Consider the following 20,780-nt stretch of genomic DNA (forward strand, 5'->3'; position numbering starts at 1 on the left):
TAAATTTCACTTTATAAAAATTAACGTAAAATTTTATAACTTTTTCCATTGCGTTATTGTCCATGACATACATTCATACGTATGTCAATACATATACATACATACATACGTAAATTCATAATAATTTTAAATTTGGTACTAATATCATTAAAAAACTTATTACGGAGATATGAATAGGTTTTAATATATATATCTTAAATTCACTTTATTCGCATATTTTACCATTTGTCTTTATTTTACATCCCAATAAAAGTTTATTGCTTAATGATACAATTTTTATTGTTATGTAATAACTGCATTAATGTTACGTACATACATATTTATGTATACATATACAGGAACTTTCAATAAATCATAATTGTCATGTGAAGGGTTTTAAAATTTATTTGTTTTGTAGATAACAAACCAGTTTAGAATATTAATAATTTTTGGAAACGCATCTACATTATGTGCATAAAGGAGTTCTAAGTAAATAAAGAGGTTTAATGCAATTTGTATCAGAGAAATATACCCCACAAAAATATATGTACATAACTTGTTGATACCCTTTTGATTTTTAAAATACTTTTTTTTTGGGTATAACTATGAGTTATCTTGTAAACTTATAACACTATATCATGTGCAATAAATCTTAACAAATTTTTTTAAAACAAAAATATGCATGAGTAACGTTTTACAATCACCTGTAAAGTACCTATACTGATATGGGAATAACCATACTAGTTATGGAGGTGTTTAAAAAGCTAATCTAATATATCATTCCCTAAAATCCTTGAATTTACAGCTTTAAATAAGATAGTAAAAATATTTTTCATATTTTTCTAACGGGTCTATTTAATAGAAAAAGTTTTTTTTACTGTTTTAAATAATAACACGTAGGTCTTGCAAGGGTTACTATTATTACCAGAGACTATTAGATAAGATAATATATGTATGTATCTACTTATTATTTAATATTTATATACCTGCTTTTATTTTTTTGTATGTTTATAAGTCAAACACAAATTGAACGTTTTAAAGTAGGGAAATTAATGTCTAATTTGAAATTAATGACAAATGTATACGTACATACATATGTACATATATATAAAATCATATATTTTTAATAAAATAACTTGAAAACTTTCCTACTATCGGTAGGTATAACTATTTTTGTGCACTGCTAACGTAAGTTAAACCGTAACGTAACGCAAATTCAAATTGATGAACTTTTATCTTAAGCTTTGAATTAAATCATTGTTTTTTTAATGTTGTTGCCAAAACATTTAAAATTAATATTTATATGTAATCAGTCAAAAACTTTTTAATTTCATATTGTGCAAGTGAAACTTTTTCACGTTAGTTATTTTAAAAATTTTTATAATAAAAAAAAAGCGTATCAAATACCATATGAATGGCTATTCAACGTCTTAAATTGAAACTAGCGTTGTGATTGCGAACAAATCAATAAAGTAATAAGCGAACGTTAGCCGCACATCAAAAAACTTTCAAGCCGGCAAAGGGCTTCCGATAACATTTTAAATTTGGGGCTGTACAAATAAAAACTCGTAAGTAAAATCTAGTAATAATTTTAATTTTAAGAGAAACAATTTTTTTTAAAAATCAGATTATAGTTCTAGTTAAACTAATGGGACGAGATTCATTCTGAGGAACTAATCACTACATTCCCTGTAACATTTATGAAAAAAATGTTATTACTGAAATTAAAGAGAAATAACATTTGACATATTTTAATTTACTTAGATAAAGCTTACACGACTTCATATTTATTTATAAATCCAGATGTCAAATATATTCTACTCAATGGCAGCACAGTATAATGCAGCTTCACATTTTAAAATGTCAAAAACAAATAACAATTAAATCAACTTAGAATAACAAATTTATTGTACTAACGTAGCTATTTTTCTTTATGAATAAACTTGCTCAAGTTTCTTATAAAATAAAACAAGTGTATGAAATCGCTTGAATCCGCTTGAAGCTTAGTATCAGCTTTTTTGGAATGGATTTGGGAACGAAAAGCAATTTGAGAAATCAATGCCTGACATTGTCCAATAATAAACTCATTGGTATAAAATGATTATTTCACAAAAATATTAAATTAATATGTATTGAAAAATTCCAGCCTCTCCAAAAACTCCAAACCAAAAACTAAATTCACTTAAAAAAAGAGCTGCTAACACAGAAAACTCTCCTTCCGCTCTAACTCCGGAAAATCGCAAATTCATAAATATAGTCGAGGAGGAGTCCCCTACACAAAATTACTATGAATTTTGTACTCTTTCACAAAAAATGTTAATAGACGAGGACAGAGATGTTGTTTGGAATTGGGAAAAACATAAAAATTTATCAGAACCTAGAAACAAAGTCAACAATTCGAAAGAATGTAGAGTAAAAGCGAAATTATTATCTAATATAAATCAAGAAAGAAAAAGAGCAAAACCTAATTATTCTTGCAAGGGGCTATACAAATTGCAAGCTCTTCAAAAGGAGAAAAAATCCATAAATAAAGATGTTCAAAATTCATTGAATCCTCTTCTATTAAATAAGGATAAAATAGCAGAGTACAGGACTGAGGGGCGAGAAATTTTGAAAGAATCCCATTCAAAAATCAAAAGCTCAGTTGATAGTGGAATTGAAAGCACCTCAAAGAATTCTAGGCCAGACGAAAAATCTATAAAAGACCTGTTCTGTGATGAAGATGATTCTATTTTGTTTAGACATAGTCAAAAACTTGAAATATGTAATGAACATGCTAATAAGGCAGGAACTTCTTCCATTCAACATGTACAAAGCAACAAAAAGATTAATAGAGTTGAGAACTTAAAATCGGAAAGCTTGAAAAAATCTTTTCCAGGTAATTTTGTATTAGTAACAAAAAAATATTTTAAAGTATTCTGAACATATGTAATTTAAATTAAATGTTTTTTAGATGAAAGTCAGACTGCTCTTCAAAAAGATGACTCTTTTGATGATTATTTTTTGTCAATTGACCTTTCCTCCATAAATGATAATAAACGATTTCAAAGACATAATTCAATGCCTTCTAATTGTAATGAAAATAAATCCAGTGACGCTAGGTTTCCACGCCATGTTAGCTCTGACGATTTTTCCAAAGAAAGTACCTCAACAAGGGAAGCGCTAGTTATCTCGCCAATAAGTGATATTACAGAAATAAGCGTGGAGTCTTTTGATAGCGCTGGTAAGGTTCATTTTGACATTTTGTTTTTTTTTTTATAGTACATTAAATTTAAACTATTTATCATTTAATTTATAACAATTAAAATAAATATGAAATTTAAAAAAATAAATTTTAAAATTTTAAAATAAATTCTGAAATACTAAAAGAATTTGTTTCTAGATTGCAAGATTTTAAAAACTCTCAGAGTAGTTAGTTGACTATTACAAAACGATCTAAATTAAAGTAAAAAATCTCAAAATAAATAAAAAATAACAAAATGTATGTATGTAAATATAATACTTGAAAGAAAATTATTTGAGAATATTATTAAAGCATAATTTAAAATTTCTACTAAAGTCTTGCAAGAGATTTTTTGTCTGTTCTAACACTTTAATACTCGAACGTTCTCCACCTCATATGAAAAAGCTTTTTCATGTGATTGGCACAGATATTTCGTTATAAAGAGCAGTTAATACAGAATATTTTTTTTATAAAATATACTAAAAATTTTTAAAATATTTCAGCGTCGTGTCAGGTAACTGTAAACAAACCTACTAACCGCTGCAGTAAAGAGGAAGTTGAGGCTAAACGATTAGAAGCGAAAAGGAAGAGACTATTAAGAATGAATAAAATTTCAAAATGATAATTGTAATTAAATTGCGATGAAAAAATAAAATACATTATGTATACTTGATTTGTTAGAAAATTTAATTAAAATAAGAATAATTAAAATGATTTTTATGTTCAGGAATTTATAAAAAATCATTGCTTGATGGGAACACCAACTTTTTATTATCATTATAATTATTATTATTTTCTTAAGTTATTTTTGTAAATGTCATTTTTATTCCAAGAATAATAAAATTTGTCCTTACGTAAGAAATTAAGCGATAATAAAATAATACAAGAATACATTCTATTTTATGAAAATTTGATAAACATAAATATATTTACAGTAATGAAAAAAAAATGAATGTTAAACTTAAAGACAATAAGAAACTTAGGAATAAAAAATCTTTATTATTAAAAATTTATGCGTTTTTTTATAGCACACCTGGTGTTTTTTGATATTTTCTAAAATCTAGCTTTCAAATTAGAAATCAGATTTGAAATGAAAATTAGAAATCAGATTTTTTCTTAAATTTTATTTATATATTTTTTAATAAACATTAATTACAATATAAAAACTATAATCAATACAATAAAGAACTAGCTACCAAAGCTACCAGCTCCATAATTATAAAAAACTTTTATTCCTCATGATAACAAAGTTCAAGAAAATTGTTTATCAAAATATCTATGAACTCTTATTGTTATACTCTAAAAATTTTACACAATTTTAAATCAATTTTTATATCTTTAATGATAATGTATAAGAAAATGCTGAAGTGAACTCCTATAACGCTATTAAACTACTTTTAAAAAGATATACATAAATCAAAGCTTTTATAAAAAAAAAAAAATTAACACGTAAGCAGGACTAAAATTTTTGTTTATCATGAAAACGATGACGTAAAAATTTAGTAAGTTGTGTGTGTGTGAATTTAAATTTCCTTTATTATTCCTTTATTATCTCTGAACAGTTATGTACATACATATATGTACATCACTATGTGAAGCGATTCTAAAACTCTTGGCTAACATATTTTTTTTTCTTTCTTTTTAATTACATATATTGAAAATATTGCCGCTTATTCAACACTTTACCCCTATATGAAAATTTTAACGAAACCTTGAAACAACATAATTGTACAGTTATTAAAAATAAAGCTTTCCTTTTATGATGAAATAACGATTTGTTGCCACAAAAGCAGTAGACTAAAGTACATGAAATTGTGGTGTACCAATTGCGCAATTGTCAAACGAAATTTAAAAAAAAAATATATATTTTATGTTAATGAAAACTAAAAAATTTGCCAAAAAGGCAAATAGGTTTTAAAATAATTATTTCCGTTTTTTTCTTTTAAATTAATTTAATATAAATTTTTCTATCATTACTAAATATTTTTTTTTTTAAAAAGTTAAAACTTAAATTCTAAAAATTCAATTATAGAAAAAAAAAAGAAAAAAAATTTAAAAATTTACAAAAAAAACTGTACTATAGCTATATTATAATTAAAAAATTAAATATTTTATAAAATTTTCATTTTTAATATACGAAATTAAATTGAAAAACGAAAAAATATATTTATATACATACACGTATGTTATAATTATTTAAATGTGATTAAAAAATGAATTTATGTGCATAGTAAATATTGATTTATTACAAAAAAAAAAACCATTGACTGTGTATTCTTTCTCTTAATTAATTCAATTTAATTTTTTTTTTTAATTTTTCAAAAATATAATATTGTTCTCGTAATTTATTTGAATTTTCGAGACGAAAAAGAAAAGAAAAAAAAAACAAAGTGATAAATTAATAAGAAGTGCAATGAAATTTTTAATATGTTCCCTTTCGGGAATACTCAATATATATGGACTTCTATGGATTTCTATTTTAAAAATTGTTCTCACAAACAATGGATTTTGTATTGCGGCATCATTTAATGGTAATAAAAATGGAATATTTACAAGTTCATTTCTTGTAAGATTTCATAGGAGTGTAGATAAGGATTTTGTACATGATATTGCAAAAAGAAATGATTTTGAAAATCTTGGACCTGTAAGTTTATTTTAAAATTTTTAAAGATTATAATTATTTATTAATTAACTATAAGGTTTCAATTATACATGAATTTATTCATAATTTTCATTTTCCATGAAAACTGCACATAAATATATGTATGTATATATAAATGTATGTACATATGTTTTATAGCTATATAATTGAATTTACGTATTAATATAGCGTATATATATATACAAAAGACTCTATCATATTGAAAGTATAAGGCTTGTTAGTACTTATTTGCTGGTACATAGAGTGTTTTTTTATGAAAGAAATTTATGTGTATAAGAGATTTTTGACTTATTTTTTTTTTTAATTCGAAATCACTCTTAAAAAAAAATCGAATTTATATGAAGATAAAATTGAAAATCTTTTCATATGTTTTTCAATTTAGTATTCGTGAAAAAGGAGTCAAGTCGCAAAAGAGATTAGAAATAAAGCTTCAATTACTTATTTTGAAACACCTATAACCTATTTAAATATCAAAATCTTAAATTGCATATCCAGTTCGTGATGCAAGAAAGAAATTTTTTTTATATATGCATGGGTACATACTCAATATCTGGAAAAGGATGTTATATTATTTACTAATATAAAAGTATTTGTACCGATTTGTATTACAAAAAAAAAAATTTGAATTTGAAAACAGTATAAAAGTTTTCCATATTTTTTTTTTATAATTAAAAGAATCACACAATTAGAAAAAAAAACAAAATTAATTGTAATAAATTATATATCTAATCTGATATATAGCGCTATATTATATACATATAATACTCATGTATTTCAGTTCCATTTAATTTAAATTTCTAAATAATCATAGAAAATATAAGTATGTATGTATGTTAAATATGTTTTCTGTTTTCAAATAATATTAAAATTTCACTTTTCAAAGATACATATTTATTTTCTAGCAAAAAATATTTTAAAATTTTGGAAGAAATACGATAAACTAAATACATATATATATATATATATATATATATATATATATATATACTATAAATAATATATATATATATAAATATACCTGTTAAAATCAAGATAAAATGTACAACTTCAAGATTTAGTGCAAACGATGCCGGAAATTTGTGTGTTAAATACATAAATGCAATATAATATAAGGGCCGATATTAATTATATAATTTAAACACAAACTCTAAGGAAATTCAAATGATGATTTTGAAATTTAGATGAATTGCACCAATTTAGATGAAAAATGGCATCTGAAAGTTTAATGCAAAATATCATACTTAGGAAAGTAATACCTGAGTTTTCAAAAAACAAATATCTACTTGTTCAAATTATTTGTTTACCGTAAAATCTATTACTAATAATTTTAACACATTGTTGACCGGTAACTAATTGTTCGATTACGAGTTAAATTATTATATTGTTATTACCTACATATCTATTTCAATTTAAGTAATCTTGATAAAAAATTGCTTTCGACAATGTGTTGAGTTGAATTTACAATGTTTTCTTAAATTGGTTTATAAAGAAAACTAATTAGGTATTGCCATACTAAAAAATATAACTTATTTTTTTTGGAGAATAGAGACCAACCGCTCTTACTTTCATTTTTGCTTTTAATTTTTCATATTTTAAAAAATACTCTTTTTTTTCATTTCAATCTAGTTCTGTATTGTTGAGAGTCTTGCTGCAACAGAAGCTTTGGAATTTTTTTAATTAATTTAATAAAAAAAACCAAAAAATTAGTTGGAATCCAAAATATTGGCTATCTTTTTAGATATCAATCAGCTAGCTATAATCTTTATTGATTCGTATAATATTGTAAGAGGTATAAATACAAAGGTTTCGGCTCCATAACAACTAAAATAAATAATTTTATATAGTTAATTTTAATAATATAATAGATATTATATAATGATATAAAAATTGAGCATAATTAAATGAAACTGATAATATACATCTAAGTAAACGTGTAACATCAGTCAATTAAACTTATCATATTTAATTTAATTTTATATAATAATGCATTGTAACAGTGAGACTTTTTGTACATTATATAAGTATACATTAAAATAATAAGAAGTCTTAAATTACAATTAATTATTGGTAAATATACACATCATAAAGATAAGAGTCGGAACAAATGAAAGCTAATATACATATACATACATACAACTATATATGTATACAATTCACACAAGCGAAATAAGTAAATTAGTTATTTAAATTATCTGACGTCATACTGTGTTAAAGGCTGCACATATGGGCATACATAAATATGTACACTTTTTTTGACATTCATACTTACATATATTTAAATTATATAAAATGTATACGTTTTGTCTTATATAAAAATGCGTATATATATATTTTTATATATTCAGATTATATATACAGATTTTACAGAAAAAAATTATATTGTGGAACATTTTTAAAATAAAAGCTTATTTTTATTATTTTTTATTTCGCGCTTTTTATAATTTTTTATTTTACGAATATATATATATATATATATATACATATATTTTTTATTCATAATAAAAGTTTCCCCATTTTATTTTTTTTTTTTGCTTTGTTATCAATTTGTCCTTTTAGTCAATATTGAAATCCTTATTTAACATAGTATAACCTTATTAATATACTGATAAGTTTATTAAAACATGTTATTTGCCCAGAGATACAGCGTACATAGTAGGTATATATCGTATACTTTAAAGCTTTTGATTTATAATAAAATATTTTTTTTAACTCCACATTTTTTTCGAAGTGTGAAATTTTGGACTGAAATCTGTTTTTTTTTTCAGTTTTACCTTTCTTCTTCTAGACGATGAGTTGTAAAAATCTGAAATTAGTATCTTACAGCTTCTACATACTAATATAAATAGTTTATTTCGATAGAAGAAAATTTTTTTCCACCTTGATCCCCTCCCAAGTAATCGCCTGTCAAAATTTGTAAAATTTGTATTTTCGGCACCTTCTTCTGAAACAGTAATTTTTTCAAAATTTCTATAAATGCATAAAGCAAATGGTGAATACCTAGCCATCAAAAAATATAATTATTTATCTCTTAACTCATAGAACTAATCCTTTTATTCACCATTATTTTAACGTCTTCTTAAATTTTGTTCCTGTTGGCCATCCTAAATATACTCGTATACATTCATTTGAAATATTTTGGTTTGTTTAAATTTAAATAATGTAGTAGATTGTTTTTAAAAGTAGTGTTTAACATGTTGAAGGGAAAAGTGCTATTTTAAAAGCCATTGCTTTGATCAAATTATTTTTAAATTTAAATTCTAAACATGAAATATAATCTTAATTTCATTTAATTTGAAAAGAGAAGATTTATACATACATACATATGTATATATTTTGCAGTTTTCAGTCAAAAAAAATTATAAATATAATTTTGATTTAAAAAAGTATAAAATTTTAAATTAAAATCACCATTATATTTATTTTGTTTGCATATAAGAATTAAATTTATATTTGACGAATTATTTTATTCAACTGAGATGCATGAGAGCAATTGATTAGGCATTACATTAAAAAATGTAAGTAAAATGCGCAAAATACGTTCGACACAATATATATATATATATATATATATATCTAAAAACAAACATATGTATGTATATACATTTACATCTGTAAGATTAATTTAATCTTACGTGCTTACGTAGTTTATCAGGACTGTTCATAACGTTTACATATTTCATATTTTTTCATTGTATACATAAGAATATTTTCTTAAGATTCTAAAATACGTACATACATATGTATTTATTGTGTATAATAATGACGTCTTTTTCTTTTACATTCCACTAACAGAAATTTTTTCTTTTTCTTAACATCAACAGATATACCACTTCCTTAACAATATAATACGACGTACTTGTATATAATTATATACAAAATTTTCTAATGGTGCGAGTGAAATATAAAATTTTCTATTATTTACCTACTTGAATTAAGAAACAAAAGAAAAAATCCAAAATCATCACATTTACAACAAACGATAGTACATCTAAAACAAACATAGTAATTTGTATTAAACATAGTAATTATGCGATTGATATTTTTAATCACTTTACAAATTATCAATATTTCACGATTTTTTTTTTCTTTGCCCGTCATATAGTTTTTTTGCCGTATTAAGAGCTTTACCGTAGAATCGTTAACTTTGAGCAGTTTTCGAATTAAAAACGGTATAATTTTTTTATTAAATTAATAAAATATGTACTTTCAAAACTACGTCGAAATATGGGCTCCACTGTGTAGTTTATTGTACATTTTTTTTTCCAAAATACTTATTTTTCTAAGTATTTCTAGTCAAAAAAACATCAGTGCTCAAAGTTATCACACTAATTTTTAACTGTAACTACTTAAGAAATAAGTCGGGAAAAAGTTTATATAACAAATCAAATAAGCCACCTAGTGTCAAAGACTTTTAAATAGAAAAAATTAATTCGTACTGAAAGATACTTTGATTTTACGATAGAAATGAGGCGAAATCTTTCTACACTTTTCTAATTAAAAAACATATTTTTTCGACTCAACAGTTAGTTGTCAAAAAAGATCATTTTTGGTATATTGAGTGATTTGAGAGAATGGAATTATAGAAAAGTCAAAATTTTATGTTAGAGTTACAAGTTTCTAACAAAAGTGTGTTTATGTATTAAATTGTTGAATTGAGAGAAGAAAATTGGACAAAACAAAGATTTTAAGCATATTTATATCAAATATTGTTGAAAATACACTATCTATTAAAATTTTTTTTGAGTGGGTTTTTGTTTTTTTCGTAAGTGCGTTGTAAAAAAAAAAATTCGTATTTAATGACGTGTTGTATTATAATCATTATCATACATCGGAGCTGTCACTTTAATTTATTTGTACTCACACTTTTTAACATAAAATATTTCTCAATATAATTATGTAAATTTATTAAAATACCACCATTATCATTAGTGTAAATGAGCAAAAGCATCATTAATTAATGAATTCAAATTTATTTTTATAGTTACCCGGCAGCTTGGACAAAGAATATCATTTTAAACACAAAATTTTACCACATGCCAGATCTCGAAGGAGTATACCACACACAAGACTATTAAAGCAAATTCCTGAAGTAAGTTAAATTTGTAATTTAGTATTTTTATTCATATATGTATGTACTTGTTGAAGATGCTAAATATTAGCAGATAATTTTGTCTTATACTATATTTAAATTTAATAATAATTAATTTTAAGAAAATTTCCACTTCATAATATCTACATATTCAAATAAATTTTAATGCAGGTACATAGCGTTGTACAACAAACTGGTTTTATTCGTGTCAAAAGGGGTTTAAGACCAGCTGTTCCATCAATACATGGACTTCCATATTCTTCGACTAACGGTGGTTCAGAAACTAGTGGAATAGAACCAACCGATCCTTATTTTCCGTTACAATGGTATTTGAAAAATACGGGACAAAATGGTGGAAAAATGAAATTAGATCTTAACGTACAAGCAGCATGGGATCAAGGAATTACAGGAAAAAATGTTACGACAGCTATAATGGATGATGGTATAACTATTATTTTCATACATACATACATACACATTTCGATATTGATTAATAATCTTGTATTTCTTTATAGGGGTCGACTATATGCATCCTGATATTAAGTATAACTATGTAAGTGTTCGAATTTTTACATTTAAAATATTCAATATGTGAAATATATGAATTTGTGTGTAGGCATACATATTCACATGCATACATAATATAAATCATATACATATTATAGATAAAATTTAAACTAACATACTTACATCATATTTTCAGAATGCGGAAGCCAGTTATGATTTTAGCAGCAATGATCCCTATCCGTATCCAAGATATACAGATGATTGGTTCAACAGGTAAAATGATAGAATACATAAAAAATAATAATGTACATTCAGTGTGTGTTTGATGGACTATATTTTTATGTTTACTCAGTTTATTCAAACCAATTTAAACTTAACTATGTACATATTCATAATATTAACAATTTCATGTCCCTCACTTTGTTGTACAATATAATTTATATTTTTGTTCTTTAAGCCATGGTACAAGATGTGCTGGGGAAGTTGCAGCTGCCAGAGACAACGGAATTTGTGGTGTTGGTGTTGCTTACGACAGTAAAATTGCTGGTAAGAACGAATCAACAGAAAAGTTTTTATACTATATGCGAATTTAATCTGCTAAAAATTAATTATTAGAAAAGACTCGAAAAATTCTCAAGCTACTAAATTTAATAATTAATTTATAGTGATCAATAATTAAGTTTAACAATTACTATTGATGTTCTTCAATTTACGTTACGTTTCATATTCAAAGGAATAAGAATGCTCGATCAACCGTATATGACAGATTTAATTGAGGCAAATTCGATGGGACACGAACCACATAAAATTCATATATATAGTGCATCTTGGGGTCCAACTGATGATGGAAAGACCGTGGATGGTCCGAGGAATGCTACAATGAGAGCTATTGTACAAGGTGTCAATGAAGTATAAAAATATAAAATCAAATTTGTGGAAACAAAAAATAATGTGCATTACTTATCTTTTAAGGGTCGTAATGGTCTTGGAAATATATATGTCTGGGCTTCAGGAGATGGCGGTGAAGAAGATGACTGCAACTGTGATGGATATGCGGCTTCGATGTGGACAATTTCAATAAATAGTGCAATTAATGATGGTCAAAATGCTCATTATGATGAAAGTTGTAGTTCAACGTTGGCAAGTACTTTCAGTAATGGTGCAAAAGATCCAAATACTGGTGTAGCAACAACAGACTTGTATGGGAAATGTACAACAACACATTCTGGAACTAGTGCAGCAGCTCCAGAAGCTGCTGGAGTATTTGCTTTAGCTCTCGAAGCCAAGTAAATGATTTTAAAATTTTTAATTTTGTTTTAATTGAAGTTTTATATTCACACTTTTTATTTAAAACAGCGGTAACTTAACCTGGAGAGATGTACAGCACTTGACTGTATTGACTTCAAAAAGAAATTCACTATTTGATGCTAAAAATCGTTTTTACTGGACAATGAATGGTGTAGGATTAGAATTTAATCATTTATTTGGATTTGGTGTTCTTGATGCTGGAGCTATGGTTACTTTAGCAAAACAATGGCATACAGTTCCACCAAGATATCATTGCGAAGCTGGAGCTATATTGCATTCGAAGTAATTTTTACTAAAACGTAATTATAAACTATTAGAATAATATTAATTTTCTATTTTTTTATGTTTCATAGTCCAATAAAATCTGGGAAATCTCTTTACTTAGAAATAAAAACGGATGCATGCAAAGGAACTGATACCGAAGTTAATTATTTAGAACATGTGCAGGCAGTGGTAACAGCTAATGCAAGTCGACGAGGTGACTTAGAGTTATATTTAACATCACCAATGGGTACAAGGTACGAGTATTAAAAAAACAATTCAATTTTAAATTCAATGTACGTAAATGAAAAGAATTTACTAAATATTTTCAAACTAAATATAGTTTGAATTCTTTTCTCATTTTAAATCCTATGTATAAGCGTTTTATAAATATGATTGTATAAATATAATTGTATAAATATTTAATTCAACATTTAATTCAATTATTGATTACTTGATATTTTTATATAGATCAATGATTTTAAGTCGACGGGCAAATGATGATGATTATAGGGATGGATTTACAAAATGGCCATTTATGACAACGCATACATGGGGTGAATATCCTCATGGCACATGGAAACTTGAAGTAAACTCTTTTGAAATATTTACCAAAATAGTATTATAATGCAAAATTTTAATAATTTGATTTTATAATTTTAGGCACGATTCAATTCTCAACAGCTAAGAACTGGATATTTAAAAGAATGGTCATTGGTTTTACATGGAACTAAAGATCCTCCATATAGAACTTTGTCTCCAGCATCACCACATTCAAAACTTGCAATTGTTAAAAAGGCGCATGAAGACAAAAAAATTCATTAAACATTTTAAATATACGCTTATAATATTTTTTTTATGTTTAATTAATATTTTTTGTTTTAATTTAACCAAAAAAAAGGAAACTATAATATTATATACATGTTTATATAAAATATGAATATTAATAATGTTGAGTATTATTTAATAATTGCCAAAAGTCTTAAAAAAAGTTAAATCAAGTTAGAAGAATTTAAATTAAACTAACAAGATAAATCAACAAAAATTATAAAAATTTAATTCACTTTTTTTGTTGTTGTTATGTTACATAGTACTATTAAGAATTTAATTTTTAAAGCAAATATTAAGAAAAATACTATCTTTGAAATACATGGTATAATTACCTTTGTCGTATTCGCTTGTATGTTTTTTTTATGAAATTCGTTTATATTTGTGCACTTTTTTTGTTACAATAACATTAAAATGGATTCATAATTCAATTTCATTATATGATTTTCATTAAAAATACTAACATTAATGAAGCAAATATATAAATTTTATGTTAATCACACAATTTTAAATCAAATAATTCATCATACTTAAATGAATTAAAAATTTGGGACAACGAAATTTTTCAAATTAAACTTATTCTGCTTTGATTGATTAATATTATTTGATTTAACTGTGCGCCATCTCTTGGATTTAAAAAGTTGCTCATTCAAATAAGAATAAAAAATTAAAGTTTAATTTCTAAAAATATTTTTAATGTTAATACTTCTTATTTTTATATGATAATAATAACAAAATATAAAATAAATAAAAATTTAAAATCCATTTCCAAATATTTACTTTTTTAATAATGCGGCAAGTACGACAAATATTATAGGTAACTAGTTGTGATAGGTTTTCTTGTTTAAAATAATAATAATTTCTGTTTTTTATATTTTTTTTTTATATATTTTAACAGAATGTATACATTTTTTATTGTTGTTATATATATATATATATATACATACATATATGGGCATAAATATTTTTATGCTAAATAAATTAACAATATTGGTATTTTTGAAAATGATATTCTTGAAGTGTATATTATGTATTTTTGCATTTTTACATTAAAATGAAATTTAAACACAGCATTAGCTTTTTAATTTCCCAGCAGTAAGAATTTCATTTTCAAAAATATTAATAATATCAAAAATATGCAAATTTATATCACAAAATAAAAGTTATCTAATTATCTACCTTAGTATAATATCGAAAAAAGAAACACAAAAAATGTAAAAAAATACAAATTGTGCATATTATTAAATAAAAATATTTTAATTTTTTGAAACCCCAAAAATTTAAAAGTTATTAGATTTATTAAAATTTTATATTTTCTATAAGTTCTTTAAAATATATTAAATAAGTAAATTGAGATTACATTTTAATATCTTTTTTTAATAATATTAAAATAATAAATCAACCATAAAACATGCAACCATATAAACATGTAAAATAAATGAATTAATTTTTAATTATTTATAACATTTAAACATATTACATATATTATATGAACATCTTAAATCAACTATATATTAAAAATATAAACTTATATTTTAAAATTAAAGAGCATTCGCAGTTTAAAGTATATAATTTATATAATAAATACAGTCGAACTCGCGTAAAGTGTAAAAAATTTTATGTTTTCGCACTTTAAACTGAAAAATTGGAACCTATATAACCTCCAATAACCTTCTAATTTCAAAATAATATTTTAGTATAAAATACGAAAAAACATAAAAATATAACCGGTTAATCACAACAAAAATATTTAAAAATTGTCAGTTTTTAAAATTATTCACATTTGAAACAAATGAATAAATTAATTACAAAAATGAATGAATTAATTTAAAAATATGTTATTTTGAATTTATAACATAAAACTCTCTGTTATATGTATTGCAATGTAACGTGACCCAATAATTGCAAAAATTTTGCATTTATCCGATGCCTTTATTATTTCCAAAAACCGGTTAACTACAAGAATTTTTCTTGTTTTTTTTTTATAGTTTGGTAATTATCCGGGTCCGGTTGTATTTATGAAAATATTATCAAAATAAAAATATTTTCGATATTTTATATTACGTTGTTTTCGTTAAATAATAAAATATTTATTATATAGATTCTACAATTTATTTTTATATAAGTATTACTGTATCTTAATTAAAATATTATTATATTATTTAGGGTGAAGAAAGTTCAATTAAAGTTATTTTTTAAAAAATATAAATATATATATATATATATATATATAACATTTAATAATAATTGTTTAATTTAATTTAATCAAACATTCATTAAATGTATTTAGTAACATTATACGTGTAATTATTTACATTTTTTTTTACTTTAAAACCTTATTTTAAAAATCTAAATGTTCCCAAAATATGCATTTAATATTTGTTAAAATATAAATATCTATATATGCATATATATCTATATATTTATATATATATATATATATATATATATATATATATATATATGAATTTAAATTATATATAAATAAATAACAATAGATGACAAGAAAAAATATATAAAAAAAAATGTTTATGTAAATAGGAAATGATAAAAATACATTTTAAATAAAATACATAAGATATGTAAAATATCATAATTAAATGTATATATACATATATGTACATGTATATATATATATATATATATATATATACAAAGAAAAAGAAAAAAAAAATACACCAATATCTATTTGACTACTTGGAACTTTGAACATATCCAGCCTATGTTTAATGTTCTAATATTGAAATAATTTTAGAAAAAAAGACAAAAGTTTTAATGCTTTTGCACTTTAGAATTAATTTCTAGAAATTATTATTATTAAAAATAAAAATTAAAAACTAAAAAAAATATTACAATTATTATTATTGTTTTTAAAAAAATAAAAATCATTAAATAAAAATGAAAAAAGGAAAATCAAATCATTTTAAATAAGTAAAGTATCATATTATATACATATATATTTACCATAATCCGTATTTTTCTACATATACATACATACATATTATATGCTTTTTATTTATATATATATATTATATATATACTATATATATATATATATATATATATATATATAAACATACTGTATATACTATATATATATATTATATAGATGTACTATATTATATTGAGTTTCCATGTAATGGAATAATTAAATTTTATTGGGATTGGGATAGCTCGATTTAAAAAGAAAAAACTAAGTATATAAAAAATTTATCTATGTAAATTAAATTATATGTATTGTACATTTATATGAAAATTACATAAGTATATAAATATGTGTATATAAAATATTCTTGTTATTTATTAAATTATATTTTTTTTTGATAAAAATTATATTGATATTATGTATGTGTTAATATGTATTTTAATATATATATATAGAATATATATAGAGATGTATCTGTGGTGATAAATCAAAACTATTTAAGTGAAATATTATGCATCCATATTCTGTTAGTCGCCTTACTTGAAGTAGTGGGTTATTTATAAACACATTAACTTTCTGAATAAAATCAATTCCAAAATTCAAAATTCTATACGAAAAAACAAAATTTTTTACAAATAACAAACAAACCCATACTTAGGTCAAGTACTGCACAAAATAAATAAAATAAATAAATAAATGACAATTAACAATTTTTATTAAACAATTTGATTTTTTGCTTGATTTATAAATTCTTTAATATCAGAATTTTTTTTTTAAACTTGGGCAGATGTTGGAAATTTTATTAAGTTTAAAAAAAAAAGGGTGCCTATATTTCACTTTTATTTGATTACTTTAGAATTATATCCACCGAATGGAACCAAATTTAGCGGGATGAATATGGGGAATTTAAATACCATATTTAATTATTTCAATTTTATGATAAGTCTATTTACCCAGTTTTTGTCTTATAGCCACAGATTATGTACATATATATATATTTATGTATATATATATATACATATATATGTATATATGTATGAATATATATATATATATATATATATATATATATATGAATATATATATATATATATATATATATATATATATATATGTGTATATATATATGAATATATATATATATATATATATACAAAAATATTAATATTCATTTTATTTATGTATATAGCAACAAAATAGATCTATGAAAATAATTATATATATACGAATGTCCATATGTACCATATATGCATACATTAAGAATTTGTATTCCTATATAATTATTTTACATAGAAATATTATTTTGTTCTTATAAATTTGATAATTTTACATCATAATATAATTAACTGCGTTTAGCCTTTATTTGCAATAAATTGAATTTGAATGAATTATTTAAAAATTTTATTTGAATACCGCATACAATAAATTATACATTTGTTTTCGTCCAAATATATATACATATATATTTATACATATTTATACATATATGTATGTATCATATACAGACATGTGGACATGTGTTACTAGGAAAGTTATTGTTGAACAATTTTTTAAACAGAAATGAAATTTTATTGTTAATAAATTTATTGATTAAAAAAAATGACTATAAATAATTGTTATATAAATAGTTTACAAATACTTAATTTTTAATATACGTACATATTAATTCGAATATTAAATTGGAATTAAATTGGTATATACATAATTATATATTATTTTATAGTTGTCAATTTGAACATGAAATATTTTGAAAACTGAATTTATAACTATTTTTTTATTTATACTACATTATATTTCTTGTACACTTTCATTTTGCGTATAAAAAAATCTTAATTAATTTAATTTTACATTATTTATTTACATTATTTAATTGTTACATTATTTAATTTAATTTTATTACAGAATTGTAGACGAACGTTAGAAAAATAAAAATGAAGGCTAATATAAAATTTATGTAACATAATTTTTTAGATGGAGAGTTTCCTAAAAAACAGAATTATATGTTTTATTATAAGTACATATTTGACTAGTTTAATTTTAAAACATCTTTGAATTCAATTGAACCACCAATTAACTGGAGTGGAATACCACCAACTTGTTACCTTTTTTAAATCTAGTTGGTTGCTTTATTTTAAAATGTTATACTGAAGGATTCAAATCTTAAAATTCACTTTAACTATAGAGAAAATAATAATACAAATTAAATTATGTAAATATTAAATTATATTTTCTATAAAAGTTTTTAGTTATTTCATAAGTTTAAATATCTGCAGCGAAATAAATTTAATACCAATATTTTATTAATTTTAATAAGACTTCATCTCGAAACATAATAATGCTTTGCTGGATCAATCAAAATTATATTTTATTGCGACATTTTATTATATATCATAGACTATATTTCTTTTCCATGTATATACATACATATACTTACCTTTAAATTAATAATATGTATATATTGAAATTTTACATACCATATGCACATATTTATATATGCATGTATATATTTATACACAAAATATATACATAAATAATATACATACACATCAGTATATGATAAGTATTAATTTTATCAAAAATAAATAAAAACAAAATAATAACAAGCAAGTATAAAATAAATTTATATACACATATAATATATGTACATACATATATAAAAACACATATAATTTCTCAATATATATTTTAGTATCAAATAAAAAAAGGAAAAAATGAAATTATTTTTTGAATAAATTAAAAAAAAAAATGGAAAATATTAAGTTTTTGTCTTTTAATTTAAAATTTTATTTAAATAGCCTTCAAGAGAAATTAATTAATTTTTGTCATTATGGCAAAAGAAAAGAAGATGAAAAAAACAAGAAATAAATAAATAAATTGATATGTGTTACAATTTAAATGTATAAATTTATCTACAATATTTTATAGCTCAAAAGGTTACAATATATATACATATACATATAGAGCACCCTGTAATTTCACTATAGTATTATTAGTTTGTATACTTTTGCTTCCTCTGTTTTTAATTTTTCGGGGGCCAAGATTTTTACATTGAGAAAAATACAAAATAGTTGTAAAAATTTATTGAATAAATTGAAATAAATAAAATAATTGTTTTCTGTATCATGATTATATTTTCTATGCCATAAAAGTTAATGTAAATTATCCAAATAAATATATTTATCATATTACATACTAAATGTGTTTTATTTTTGCTTTATAATTATTAACATTTCCTTTATAATTAATTTACCACAAAAACAAACTCTAGAATCCCTTTAGCTTTAGTAGTTAAAGCGGAAATCGCTAATTCCGGTAATTGAATTTTTTTTTTAGGTGATCTAACTTTGGTATACAGTAAATTTTCTAACCTAAATTTTGATTAAGAAGTATCAAAAATTTCATTATGTTTCTTTACCATGACACTGCAAGGCAGAACTGCATTTTAATTTAATGCTCTGAACATAATTGGATCCGCACTTCAAAACTTCAAATTTTAATAACTCAATTATATCAGTTTCAACGCTTTATAAAACATAATAAGGCTGCAACAATAAGGTTTAATAATAAATTATACTGTTAAAATCAGTAAAATATGGCAGACAGCACTTGCAAAAATAGAAAAGAAAACCAATTTTGAAGTTGCAGTTTGTGGTTGCAGTTTCATTGTCTGCGATTCTGTTTAATAGCCCCCCAGAAGTTATATTTTTTTCTTCAGTTGTCAAATTTTGTAGCTTGACGCCCCAATATGTTTAGGACAAAAAAATGTTTATCAAACGAAATGTTTATCAAAACACAATGTAAAATGAAAGTTTTTTTGTTTATATTTCATTTATGTAAATATTAATTCATATCCATGTTCCATGCAAATAGACGCACGCAAACCGTTGTTTAATCAAGAATATTTTATTGTATTTCTAAAAATTTTTAATAATAATTCAAATAAAACAGCGTTTTTTGTTTTTTTTTTTACATGACATATTGTATTTTTATTAGAAAT

General features: G+C 22.7%; 2 protein-coding genes across 2 annotated transcripts; both read left to right on the forward strand.

Moving 5' to 3' along the window:
- Nucleotides 1-1,519: 1,519 nt before the first annotated feature.
- On the forward strand, nucleotides 1,520-4,089 carry LOC129612027 (uncharacterized). The gene is made up of 5 exons (XM_055525468.1): nucleotides 1,520-1,547; nucleotides 1,614-2,069; nucleotides 2,126-2,857; nucleotides 2,933-3,202; nucleotides 3,706-4,089. The coding sequence occupies exons 2-5, from the start codon at nucleotides 2,003-2,005 to the stop codon at nucleotides 3,822-3,824; spliced, it is 1,188 nt and encodes a 395-aa protein (XP_055381443.1). The 5' UTR covers nucleotides 1,520-1,547; nucleotides 1,614-2,002; the 3' UTR covers nucleotides 3,825-4,089.
- A 910-nt stretch (nucleotides 4,090-4,999) lies between these two features.
- Nucleotides 5,000-14,158, forward strand: LOC129611764 (neuroendocrine convertase 2). Its single transcript, XM_055525067.1, has 12 exons — nucleotides 5,000-5,846; nucleotides 10,846-10,953; nucleotides 11,125-11,395; nucleotides 11,469-11,506; nucleotides 11,657-11,733; nucleotides 11,918-12,006; nucleotides 12,194-12,369; nucleotides 12,433-12,746; nucleotides 12,817-13,050; nucleotides 13,122-13,286; nucleotides 13,501-13,618; nucleotides 13,693-14,158. The coding sequence occupies exons 1-12, from the start codon at nucleotides 5,616-5,618 to the stop codon at nucleotides 13,852-13,854; spliced, it is 1,983 nt and encodes a 660-aa protein (XP_055381042.1). The 5' UTR covers nucleotides 5,000-5,615; the 3' UTR covers nucleotides 13,855-14,158.
- Nucleotides 14,159-20,780: the final 6,622 nt, after the last annotated feature.

The sequence above is a fragment of the Condylostylus longicornis genome, unplaced genomic scaffold, assembly GCF_029603195.1.
Source record: "Condylostylus longicornis isolate FDR11 unplaced genomic scaffold, ASM2960319v2 ptg000055l, whole genome shotgun sequence".
Lineage (NCBI taxonomy): Eukaryota > Metazoa > Arthropoda > Insecta > Diptera > Dolichopodidae > Condylostylus > Condylostylus longicornis.

Bases quoted from the DNA above. Each gene is read 5' to 3' on its own strand.
- LOC129612027 (XM_055525468.1), top strand. From the start codon at position 2,003: ATGGATTTGGGAACGAAAAGCAATTTGAGAAATCAATGCCTGACATTG. The intron at 2,070-2,125 runs GTATAAAATGAT...GAAAAATTCCAG, and splicing joins GTCCAATAATAAACTCATTG to CCTCTCCAAAAACTCCAAAC. The intron at 3,203-3,705 runs GTAAGGTTCATT...AAAATATTTCAG, and splicing joins GGAGTCTTTTGATAGCGCTG to CGTCGTGTCAGGTAACTGTA.
- LOC129611764 (XM_055525067.1), top strand. From the start codon at position 5,616: ATGAAATTTTTAATATGTTCCCTTTCGGGAATACTCAATATATATGGA. The intron at 12,007-12,193 runs GTAAGAACGAAT...TCATATTCAAAG, and splicing joins TTACGACAGTAAAATTGCTG to GAATAAGAATGCTCGATCAA. The intron at 13,051-13,121 runs GTAATTTTTACT...TATGTTTCATAG, and splicing joins GGAGCTATATTGCATTCGAA to TCCAATAAAATCTGGGAAAT.